At 37.6% G+C, this 13,441-nt stretch overlaps 1 protein-coding gene across 2 annotated transcripts in view; it reads right to left on the reverse strand.

Annotated features, from left to right (window-relative positions):
* The window catches only part of PPP2R5E (protein phosphatase 2 regulatory subunit B'epsilon), a 171,128-nt gene that overhangs the window by 32,272 nt on the left and 125,415 nt on the right, over positions 1 to 13,441 (reverse strand). For both annotated transcript variants that reach the window (XM_064374914.1, XM_012464177.3), the window contains exon 5: positions 12,181 to 12,273. In XM_064374914.1, coding sequence (XP_064230984.1) covers positions 12,181 to 12,273 — 93 coding nt within the window. The remainder of the gene's footprint in view (positions 1 to 12,180; positions 12,274 to 13,441) is intronic.

Here is a 13,441-nt window from a genome sequence, read left to right on the forward strand (position 1 = left end):
AAATGAAAAAGGGCTTGTAAAGGTCTTCCAGCTAGGAAGGGGGATTGAACCTCTCTCCTCTTGAATCCTCCCTAAAATGACAGTGAAAGAATAAGAGTGGAAGAAAAGTCTCAGCATAGAGAGGACTGGAGAGAAAATGTAGACTTATTTGTAGACTTCTCAAAGATGGAAGTGGATGACAAGACGTAACTATCTTAGGTTTCCTCTTTTTCCAGTCTGCTAAGTGTTTTTCCATTCCGTGAGCAGGGAGGAAAGCCAACAAGAAGCAGGCCAGTTCACACCACAGAACCCTTAAAAGGATTAAAAAACTGAAGGCACCAGATATATTTGATGGTAAGGGTGTGAGAAATAGCTAAAAATGGGATGACTGGTTGAAAGTCTGTAGACGACCCCCCAGATCCCTATCCCATGTAGTGTACTGATGATTTACAATGTAAGTCTGGAGAGAAAGAGTAAGTATCTAGTCTTGGAGACATCATACATGTTAAGTAAAGCACTTATTGGAAATAATGAGATGAAATAAAACTGCATACCTAAAAGTGACATATTTGCCAGGTTTCTTCCCTGACCGGGCGCCCAATTCTGCAAGTCAGAAGATCAAAAAGTCCCTTTTGGAAGAAACTGACAGCCTCAAGAGGAAAGACTTACAGCTATACTAACAGCTGAGGGTTTCCTAACGAAATGACAAGGTCCCTGACCAGATATCCCAATGAAAGTCACCAGTTGCCAAGTGTCACCATGCAAATATGAACACACACATGTGCACATGGTAACATACACAAGTACTAACCAGCTTTTTGGTAGACTAACATGTAATTATGACTATGAAGCCAAAGATTACCAGCTATTTTAACATAAAAGACCACAACAAACAATTTTAAGGAACTCAGAGGAAACAAGAACAATGCTGGGAGTACCAAAAAATTTGCAAAAAGGAAACTATAACATCTTTAAAGATAAACAAATATGCTGGATCCCTGAAATAAAAGAGTGCTATTATTCAGGTGGATAGTCAGTAAATTTTTTTTTTTTTTTTGAGACGGAGTCTTGAACTGTCGCCCAGGCTGTAGTACAGTGGCATGATCTCAGCTCACTGCAATGTCTACCTCCTGGGTTCCAGCAAATTCTCCTGCCTCAGCGTCCAGAGTAGCTGGGATTACAGGCGTGCACCACCATGCCCAGCTAATTTTCTGTATTTTTAGTAGAGATGGGGTTTCACCATGTTGGTCAGGATGGTCTCGATCTCCTGACCTTGTGATCCGCCCGCCTCGGCCCCCCAAAGTGCTGGGATTACAGGCTTGAGCCACTGTGCCCGGCCAGGAAATATTTAAAAAGCTTTTAGAGGTTCAACATATAACAGAAATAAAAATTTTAGCAGAAGCACTAGAACACTAAAATAAGCAAATGAACGTATAACCAAAAAACAGAGATAATATATAGAAGAAGATTTTAAGAACAAGAAGATCCAATATATAATAGCAATCCAGAGAGATATGGAGACAGAAAAATAGAAAAGGAAGAGAAGGAAATTATCTAAGGAATAATTCAATTCAATTTCCAGGGGGAAAAAAAAGTCATGAATGTCAATATAGACATGGCCCATTAAGTGTTCTGCACAATAAACGAACAAAAAACCCACACCAAAGCACATCACTTTCTGGATATGGGGACAAAGAGAAGATCTCAAAGAACATACAAAGAAGACAGGTCATTATAAAGGATAAGGCTGGTGCACAGGTCTTCTTAATTCCAACACTGGAAGCTGGAAAACAATGGATCAATTCCTTAAAACATCTGGTAAAGCATGGGTTCCAAATTTACACCTAGCCAAAATGTCAATCAAGTATGTCAGCAGGCCGGGCTTGGTGTCTGCTGTAATCCCAGCAGCTGGAGGCTGCAGTGAGCCAAGATTGTGCCACTGCACCCCAGCTTGGGAGACAAAGTGAGAGTCCATCTCAAAAAAAGAAAATGTAGACAGAATAAAGACATTTTCAGACAAGTGATCTCAGAACATTTACATCCCATTCATGCTTTCTTAGGAAGAATCTAGAAAATATGTTCCACCAAAATGACAGGGAGGAAATTAAACAAGCAAAGACACAGTCTAGAAGGGCAGCAAAGGGAAGTGCTGGGATGACCATGTGGATGGCCCAGAGCAAGCAACCAGTGCCAATTAGAGCAGGATGACCAGGAAGAAGATCTCCAAGAAAAAAAAGGAACTGATAGACCAGCTGATGTGTGGGCCATACTGAGAAGGGCTATATGGTACTCTCAGAGAATCAAGGGATACACTAGTGATGAATACATAGGAAAGCAAGTAAAAAATAAGGCAACTATACAAGAAAAGAAATGTAATTATATGCCTTGGAATGAACAACATGTATACAATAGTACTAATCTATCATTTGATTCATTCAAATGCTGTGGTATAATACTGGATGTAGACAGGGAGTTATGGTGGGAGATACATAATGGCTTACAGTAGGAAGTCAACAGAGATAATATCTAAAATGACAAGTTAAAACACAGCAGTATAAGCACGCTATTTAGAAATATGGAGATAAATATACAGAAACAACTGGAAGACTTGAGTGTGGTTACCTCCAGAAAACAGGACTCTGGTATGGAGAAAGATGAGGTAAGAGACTGCCATTTTTCACTAAAACCCAGATAAACATATTAGAATTTTAAAAGTAGACATTATCAAAACTATTTCTGAAAGTCATTAAGAAAGAAAGATTTCATGCAAAAAACCCCAGTTATTCTCTGCTACAATAAAGAAGTAATTACCCTGCCCTATTCCATGTAGAGTAAGATTTTAAAGAACATCAGAAGTATTCAAGTAGATAACCGATAAAATTGGTATTCTAAATGTTTTCATCCAAAGTGTCACAGAGCACTAAAATCAGATGTCCACATTTCTGGCTTTGTTTGCAACTTTATCCTACTATCTGAAAACTGTCTTCCTAATACTTTCACCTTGACCAGATACGAAGAAACAGCCCAGAACAAAGAAACCAGCGCCACAGGTGGTCTGATTCCAATAATCAGAACAACTCAAGGGATGCACTATATGAAATGAAGCAACCTATGGGGCAACCACTGAGAAAGGACGATGGGGACAAGGGATCAAAAGGTTGCCATCACAAGCTTCTGGCAATTCTGACTCCAAGACTCCTACAGAAATTCAATATAAAACTTTCGAAAGTGTAAGGCATACAAATATGAACAACTCCACCAAGTCACACACTTTTACTTTCCTCCTAATTTCAGGCATACTTTCTACAAACTAAAGAAGTCCATTTTTCCCCCCTTGGGCATTCTATCTATTTCAAGATAACCCTGTGATTTAAATTTTTAAGACAACCAATTTGGTCAGCAATTCAAGAAAGAGCTATTGTGCTAAATAATGATGCACTCAGTGGGAAGCGGGCAGGGACTAGCTACATAATTTGTGGGGCCTAGTGCAAAATGAACATGCAGTGCTCCTTGCTCCAAAAGTATTAAGAATTTCAAGACAGCAAGAGCAGAGCACTAAACAGAGCACAGGGCCCTTCTAAGCACGGGGCCCAGTGTAACTGCACAAATTACACAACCAGGAAGCTGGCTCTGGATGCAGGAGTCAGAGCAATAAAGCCCTTTTTACAAGATTTTTGAGTTACACACTGGACAGGACAGGATGAGGCGATCTGCTATTAATTGGTAATTGGTAATGGCTATCTGGTAAAATTCCAGGTAGAAATAAATGCTCTAAACTCTTATTGGCTATAGGCTGTGAGAAGGAAATGTAAACATTTTGACATATTCAAGAAACTTGTATGGAAAATAGTTCTTTGTGTTGGAGCTGAGATTCAAGGACTCATGGAATTTATTTCAGTTTAGAACTAACATTTTTTAACAGGTTGGTTTGTGTCATGTCCAATTTGTCTTGAGTTTTTAAAAACACAATAACAAAAGGTCACTTTTAAGGACAGGCTGAATGATTTGCATGATTGCATAATTTACATGATAATTACAGCACCTTTCAGCTAAATATAACAGCAAATGTGAAGTACAAATTACTAAATAGCAATCTCCAGCAGTACATACGTTTATGGGGATACTTGAATAGTATGTCTCTTAGCAACCACTGACTGCTTTTCAGATTTGGAGAGTAGTTGAAAGCAATCTTTAGAAATACGTTGCTAAACTCTTGCCACAATAATCCAACCAATGAAATAATCCAAGGTTTGGCAATTCATTTGGGTCTAAAGAAGGGGTTGAGGGATCATTAAGAAACCATTTTCTCAACCATCCCAATACAGATGAAAATTATCTTTATTAGGAATAGACAAAATTGTTCCATAAGCCTAGGCAACTCTACATACTCATAGCTCTAGAAGGCAGTTTACCAAGTTACTTAAGTCTAAAATCAACATTACCACAGACAAAAGTGCACTATGCAATGAACTGTTTTTGATAAATCTCTAACAGCTTTCTTATGTAAACACTTAAATGAGTATACAAAAAACTGCAAAAGGTTATGTAAATCTAGATTTAATAAAAATCACAATGAAATTCAAGTGAGTCAGTCATACTATTCTTGAATAAAAAACAATAAAACTCTTCAAACAAAAACATTCAAAACTCTTGAATGAAAAATAACAGACTATTTCATCTGGCCCTACCAAAATATGGATTTCCAGCTTCTCTTGAAAAACCAAAAGATCTAGCAATACTTGGCTCACTTACCTAGAGACCAACAGTTAACAGGAGTGGATTGGCAGCAAGATTTAAGCCCTCTAAATCACCACTGGCAGCAGGATCCATCCAAGCTCTCTAAATCACCACAGTTTTCATCACTCCTTTGGTCATACCCACACAACTTCATTATGTACCATTTGTCTGTCCTCTGCAAAGATTTAAATGTGCTACCCCTGGTTTTCATGTATTATTTTGTTCCTGGCACTAATAAACATTTATGTCCAACACTGATTGAAGGAAATCAGCGGCAAAGTGGAACTAAAGGGAATCCGGAGACACAGGAGACACATGTACCATCTTAAGAGAACCCAACAACCTGGGAAGAACCATGTATGTCGAGTCCAAAGGATACCAGTGATTTTTAGAATAAGAGTTGGATTTCAAGTAATACACAACGTGCTAGGTAAGACGTGACAGGCTAACGCTATATAATTTCATGGATTGAAGCTATTAAAGAAAACACAGCTTAAGAAAGTTCTCAAAACAAGAATGAATCCTAATAAAAATATGAGTGACAACACCAGCATAAAGTTTACTGAATACGAACCATGTGTAGGGAATACTTCTGAGAGCCTGTATAGGTATGTAGTTGTTAAATCTCCACAACAACCTTACAATGTGATTATATTATGGATATTTTGCATCTACTTTCTAGATGAGGAAACTGACGCACAGAGTAGTTATGTCACTTGTCCAAGGTCAAACACAAAAAAAATGGCAGAGCCCTAACTCAAATCAGTCTGTACACTTAACCACCAATCTATATGGCTTCCTGATGAGGAAGAAAAACTCAAGGTATTGAAGAAGGCTCTTGAGGCAACACAGGAAGCTTTCTTTTGAGCTTCAGATTTTAAAAAGGCAGATACAAATGCTGAAAGGAAGGAAGCAAAGAATACTGGGCATAAAAGAATGGTGCTATCCTACAAAAATAGTCTTAGGAAGGTTAATGCACAAAATCAGCTGAGGTTTATGAAAAATGCAAGGCAATAAAATGAGAATGTACTTGCAGATGAAATTTTTTATTATTCTTATTGATTATAACATATATGCTCATCATTTTTTAAATGTAAAAAAGAGATATCTAAAAAAATAGGAAGTGAAGATCATCACGTATAATCACCCCCTTCCAGCCAATTAACAATAACTTGGTAGAACTCCTTTCAAAATTGTTGATGCATATTGCTATAGTCTGAATGTGTCCCCTAAAATTCCTATGACAGAAAGTTAATCCCCAATGAAACAGTGTTGGGAAGTAAGGCCTTTTGGTAGGTGTTGATGTCATAAGGGCTCTGCCCTCATAAATTAATGCCACTATAAAAGGGATTTGGGACATGGGTTCACTCTCTCTCGTTCTTCCACCTTCTACCATGTGAGGCGGTACACAGTAAGATGGCACTCACTAGATGCCAGCACCTTGATCTTGGACTTCCCAGCCTCCAGAACTGTAAGAAATAATGTTCTTGATAAATTACCCAGTCTCAGGCATTTTGTTAAAGCAGCACAAAAGAACTAAGACAAAAATACCAACATTACTTTTCCCAAAAATAATAGATACAGGCTCAAAAATTATACTGTACTATAACAATGCATGTTTAACTTAAAAATAGATCATGTTCCTTGACATGTACAGGTAAAAAAAAAAAAGATTATGAGTAGGTCTATCACATTCTTTTGCTAATTGACGAATATTTCACTATACGAATGTCCACAGTTCAATTACCTTCTACTAAGGAACTTTAAAGTTATCTTCTAATTTTCTAATAATTATTAACAACAGTACATTCAGTATCTTTGTACATATATCTTTTGTACATATCTGATTATCTCTCATGGAACTGCTGGGTGTAAATTTAAGTTGACAGAATATTATTGGTTTCCTCTTCAGGACAATTACGCCAATTTAAAGTACGTGTGTACATAGTCATTCATTCATTCACTCATTCATTCATTTGGTACATCTTCTTATGGGTTTTATGGCACACTCAGAAGGGTCATCTCCACCTAAGGCCTTATTACATTCCATTCACCTGTTCCAATGCCATACTGTTTTAATTAATTTACCTTTGTAGTATGTTATATTATTTAATAAGTAAAGTACCATATCATTAGTCATCTTTTTCAAAAATTTATTTCATGAACTCTAAACATTTCAAGTTTTTAAAACAACTGTAATTTTAATTGAACTGCACTAATATACAAATAATTTATAGATTATATAGACATCTTTCTGATGGTGAGTCTTCCCATCTAGGAATATGCTACATTTCTGCATTTTTCAAGCCTTAAGTTTCATATATATTTTAAAAATTCTACTTCAAAAAGTGAAGATTTTAAAATTAATATTGGAAGCCAGGCACAATGACTCATGCCTGTACTGCCAGCACTGTGGGAGGCCAAGGTGGGCGGATCACTTTAGGTCAAGAGTTTAAGAGCAGCCTGGCCAACGTGGCAAAATGACGTCTCTACTAAAAATACAAAAATTAGCTAGATGTGGTGGTGCACATCTGTCATCACAGCTACTCAGGTGGCTGAGGCACAAGAATCACTTGAACCTGGGAGGTGGAGGTTGCAGTGAGCTTAAATCACACCTCTGCACTCCAGCCTGGGCAACAGAGCAAGACTCTGTCTCAAAAAATAAATAAATAAAAATAAAATTAATATTGAAATCAAGAAAAATAATACAATGTATCAAGGTGAGCAGATAATATATGAGGGGGATATGAAAAGAGTGAATTAATATTTAATGAGCAGCTACTATGCCCCATAAGTGGTACCAATAGACATTTTTACAAGTCATCTCATTTTACCTCATAACAAGCCTACTTGCTGTGACTTGTTGTGACAGGTGACTCTTAATGTCACTTAATAGAAAAGATACTGAGGCTCAGAGTAGGCAATAATCTGCCCAAAGTTTTCAGTCACATGTTGAAGACTGAAGGCAGGGATCCTGTCTTTGTATCCACACTGCCAAGTGAACTGAGGAGATTTCACAACTGTCAATTTTGAGGTGTTTCCTATTTTACTTAACTGTATCTCATTTATCCTGTTATCCCATGTCATGAATGAGGAAATCAGGCTTAGACAACAGGTGTACAAACTTGCTGAAAGTTATACTGCAAGTAGGCAGAGAAGCCAGAGTTTGTATGCAGTTTCTTCTGACCGTATAGCTCACATTCTCAGCTCCTGAAATACATAGGGAGTCAGGATTCAAGCCCGAAGCCTCCTAACTTTCCACTACGTCATAGCAAAATAGCTCAATACCTATTTTGCTTTTGTATTCACTGACAGAGGAAAGAGAGTCAGAAGACTGACTGCAAAGAACATATTCAGCTGCTATAGAAAATAAGTTGAAATCTCATGGATACAATAAATTCTGTCTAACTGAAGAAAGAAATTTTAAACTGAGATTACCAAGATTCCTTTTTGAGATCATTGAAAATCCACAGAAAATAGAAATCTGCCCAAAGAAAAGAAACAGGGTAAATGTCATCCTGATTTGTCAAAAGGAAAGGGATGAAGGTTTCCATGTCATGAGAGAAACACACTAGGACCAGGTGGCACCATGGGAGACTGTGGAGTTTAGAAAAATGCTGGAACAAAAAAAAAAAAAAAATGCTGGAACAAGCAGGGGTGTGAAAAAGACCTGACTGCAGAGTGCAGAGGTTGGAAGGACCTGTCAATTCAAGGACAGTTAATTCATAGCGGGAAAAAGGAGGAGGATGGAGTGAGATGGGGAATAATGGGGTAAAATATCAGCATCAATTCCTCAAGCCCCAAAGACCCGCCCACAAGTGCGGTGGTGTTATACAGATATACTGCACTGATATAGTTTGGTTTTTGTTCCTGCCAAATCTCATGTTGAAATGTGATCCCCAATGGTGGAGGTGGGGCCTAGTGCAAGGTATCTGGATCATGGGGGTGATCCCTCATGAATGGCTTGGGGCTGTACTTGATTCATGAATGAGTTCTCGCTCTATTAGTTACTGTGAGATTTGGTTGTTTAAAAAAAGGCCTGGCCACTTCCGCCCCCTCTGGCTTGTTCTTCTCTCACCATGTAACACACACATGCTCCCCCTTTGCCTGCTACCATGATTATAAGCTTCCTGAGGCCCTCACCAGAAGCAGATGCTAGTGCCATGCTTCTTGTACAGTCTGCAGAATCGTGAACCAAATAAACCTCTTTTCTTCAATAAATTACCCAGCCACAAGAATTCCTTTATAACAACACAAAATGGACTAATACATGCATGGTGGTGAAGTCTGGGCTTTCAGTGTACCCATACACAATAGTGTACACTGTACCCAATAGGTAGTATTTTATCCTAGTTAAACAATTTTAATCAGTGACTTAGATAGCATATTTAGGTTACAGATTTTGTCATAAAGACGGAAGACCCAGTGAATAAGGTAGACATGAATCAGGGATAAACGATTCCACAGGAACACATGCCAAGTCCTACATTTAGATTAAAAAGCAAACTGTGAAACAATAGGAAAGCCAGGCATGGTGGTTAGACAACTGTAGTTTCAGCTACTTGGAAGACTGAGGTGGATCACTTGAGCCCAATCCAGGCAACATAGCAAGGCCCTGTTTGTTTAAAAAAGAAAAAAGAAGAGAAACTTGCAGCAATATGCAGAAAGCTCAATTAGAAGCCAGCTATAACCACAAGCTTAACATAAGTTGGCAATGTCATGCTACAGCAAGAGATGCTCATAAGACTTTTCCTTTAAGAAAGAGTCCAGACAAAGGAATGAAAAAGTCAACTCTAAGCTGCACTGGGCTGACCAGGCTCAGGGCATTCTGTTCAGATATAGATATCATATTAGAAGACCAATGGACAAATCCAGAAGACACTGAAGGCTTCAAAACTAACAAATGAAAAAAGCTTGACAGAACTCAGAACTCGGTCTGCAGGAGAAAATGCATAATGACAGCTGGTAGGCTGGATTCAGAAGGCAAATGGGCTAGTTCATTCTGTACAGGATTTTAGTAATACCAGAAAACTTCACATAAGAATCTGGATTTCTGTTTATCTTGGGGGTTGGTGGGGAGAAAAGTCTGGGGATAACTTAATGAAGAGGGGAAGCCAAAGCCCCATTTAATAGGAATCAGTCTACATCCTATTGTCTGACCCCTGGCTTTCAGACCTACTATGAGTGAGGCTATGAGCATTTGAATTGCAACCACTGTTGTAGAGAAAAAGTCAAAGGGTGAACACAAAACCTGAAAGGTTATGTCTGGGCTAGAGATACACTAAGAAATTATTCTGGGGAGAATAAGGACAAAAGGTACAAGGTATAGAGAGGTTCAACATAAAAAACAACTTCCTAACAAAAATGGAACAAGCTGCCTGTACATATGACTTTTCTTCACTGAAAAAGCATCTCAAAGGAGACTAACTCACTAGACTAAAGAACTAGAATACATAACCCAAAACATCCTTTCCAAATCTGGGTTTCTCTGATGTTTTCATATTCTAAGTTTTATTATCTTCAGTACTGTCTACCATGGACAGCACACTGGGCTGAGCCCTGCACGCATTTTGTGTAAGAAAAGCACTGGCTTCATAGTTAGACCATAGGATTTATTGATTTCATGTCAACTAAATATAGGCTCTAACAGAATATTACTATCTGATCCTCTCAGGCACATTAATTCACAAAAAATAAGAGAACCCTATTATTTCATTAGCAGTCAGATGTAAGGGCTACTTCTCCCTTGCAGTCATTCCAAGTTACAGTGAGGGAATCACAAGGAGGCCTCATGGCATGATGGACAGAAAACCTGAATAGGAAATGTGCTTGAGCAAACTTGATAATCTTTCTATACCTCAGTTTATACATCCATAAAAAGTGGTGGGGGGGCAGAGGAGGGCATAAAAATTTAGCCATGTCTATTTTACAAGACTGTTGTAAAAATCAAATTAAATAATGCAAACAAAGGTGCTCTGACAATTAGACGGCACTATATACATGCAAGACTTTTCAATATAAAACAGATCTACTATGTATTACTTCCATTTTTCTGAAATAAGTTCTGCTTCGTTGGCATAACAATCCATATCAGTCTAACTACTCACCCAGTGATTCACATATCCACCTATTTACCTACCTTTCCATCTCTATTTCAGACCTCACTTTTCCAAAGCCTCCCATGTTAAAGTGTAAGCCAGGATTCACCAGAGTGGTACCAAAGTGCTCTAAACGTGAAGTAGAACTCAATGACTGGCCCCACATACCTAGGGGAATAGGGAGTACAGCTACTAATGAGCCCCACAGGCAAGGCACCAAAGCTCCTTTCAGTTCTGAGCTGAAAAGTGAACTTTGGGTTTAATTCCACTCAGCCTTACTTAGGCTGTGGAGGAGCCTCCATGCTCATCAGGTCTCTGGACGCTTACCTGCCCCTATTGGATTGAACCCATGAAACTGCTGTTTTAAGCGTTAAAAACCATCAAAAAACTTAGCTATGGTTCAACCTATATTTTGCAAATTCCAAATGTATTAATTTAATTAAGGAAAGAAATTAGATCACAAAGCTTATCAGCCTCATCCCAGTAAGGCATAGGAGATCAATTTCCTGCCAAATTAATGTTTTACTTTTTTATTTTATTTTTAGACAGGGTCTTGCTCTGTTGCCCAAGCTAGAACAAATTAATGTTTTAAATTTGAAATTCTTCTTACTGGCTCACTAAAGAGATAAACATTTATTCTTTCCTACATTAGGTGCCCCATATGTCACTCAGAAAAGAGCTACACCAGTTTGGCTCAAGTATCTATTTTTATAGACAAATAATATATCAACAACAGGAGCACGGAAGTGTTACCTAAAACTTCAGCACCATGAAAGCACCCAAGTCCTCGATAAAAAGGAAGATCCATGGTTATAACATGTACAATGAGGAGTCAGGAAAAAAGTGTTCCCAGAGATGTTCCAAATGGACAGATGAGAGTTAATTTGCCCTTTAGGCAAATTTTAGAATGTTAAGCTGTGCTATTTCCTAGCAGTGAAAGCTCATCAGTACCCTGAATTTGATTATTTATTGCAGGTTATTTCCACTTTGAAAGTCTGAGCTTGCCTATGCAGTTTGAACAGATCTATACCACAGTTCTTTAAGAATCATTATGCAAATATAAGTTTTTAAGCTATATAAAGATTCACACAAACCAGGGTTATATAAATGAAATTACTTTATAATTAAATTTTAAGGAAGAAAACTGTAGGGCTTTGGGCATTAGCATTCCTGGCTATTTAAATGTAATTGTTCTATCACAAATAAATTTAAATGTACTTACTACTTTTAATAGGCAGTAATGGAAATTAACATATATATATGTGGGTGATATAACTGACATTGCAAAACTTTTTTAACAAATATGAAGAGAAAATGAGATAAAGTGTTAACTGATTGACAAATATATCCACAATAATTTGCTTACCTGTAATACAAATTTCTGATCTATATATTTTTTGGCAATGCTGGGTTGGAATTCTTGGCTTTCCAAAAATCGTATGAAAAATTCATATACAAGCTGCAACAAAGAGATCATAGTTAATTTCAAATTATGATTCACTGAGAATAGTACTAAAAACCACCAAAAGCCTATAACACTAAAAGTGACAGGGCTTAGAAAATTGATTTTAATATCAATCAACAAACCAGGCCAGCCTTTCTTGTGGTTCATGGTTGCTATCACGCTTTCAACTTTTAAAATTTTTAATTAGAAAACACAACCAAACAAAGCAAAGAAATATTTCCCATAATCTTACCATTCAGAGACACCCATGGTTAACATTTTATTGTATATATCTCCTTCAACAACATACTGATGTACTATATAGTCTTACGGTTTTGCAAACTACTTGCACCATTTAAACAATATATTGGGCCGGGTAAGGTGGCTCACGCCTATAATCCCAGCACTTTGGGAGGCCGAGGCGGGTGGATCACGAGGTCAAGAGATCGAGACCATCCTGGTCAACATGGTGAAACCCCGTCTCTACTAAAAATACAAAAAATTAGCTGGGCATGGTGGCGCGTGCCTGTAATCCCAGCTACTCAGGAGGCTGAGGCAGGAGAATTGCCTGAACCCAGGAGGCGGAGGTTGCGGTGAGCAGAGATCGTGCCATTGCACTCCAGCCTGGGTAACAAGAGCGAAACTCCATCTCAAAAAAAAAACAAAACAAAAAAAACAACAATATATTATGTATATACATCATTTAGCATACTATATAAATATACTTTTACAGTTTTACAGACTACCATTTAAACAATGTATTATGAACAATTTACATCAACAATATCTAAACTATCATTCTTAGTAGCTCTAAGAGTCCATTATACATAATTTATAATGAATAATTCCATTATTCATAGTTAATTTCGCCAATCTCCCAAGCTTAGACATCTAAGTAGTTTCTGAATTATTTCCCCATCATTCTGCAACAACATGCATCACATAACACATGTCAACGTGTACTTGTTCAATTATGCCATGAGAAAATATTTCTAAATTGCCAAATCACAAGATATCCAAACATTCAGAATTTTTGATACTCATTAACAAATTTCTTTTCAGAAAGTTTATGGCAATTTCTACTCATCCAATAAGGTGGTGTGGCACAATATACCCATTTGCAAAGAGTCAGCTCAAATAACTGTTCTGATAAACAGTGGGGAATCATTGCTTATTCTCTTTG

Source organism: Aotus nancymaae, unplaced genomic scaffold (genome assembly GCF_030222135.1).
Source record: "Aotus nancymaae isolate 86718 unplaced genomic scaffold, 86718_ANA_hifiasm-v0.15.2.pri h1tg000011l, whole genome shotgun sequence".
Lineage (NCBI taxonomy): Eukaryota > Metazoa > Chordata > Mammalia > Primates > Aotidae > Aotus > Aotus nancymaae.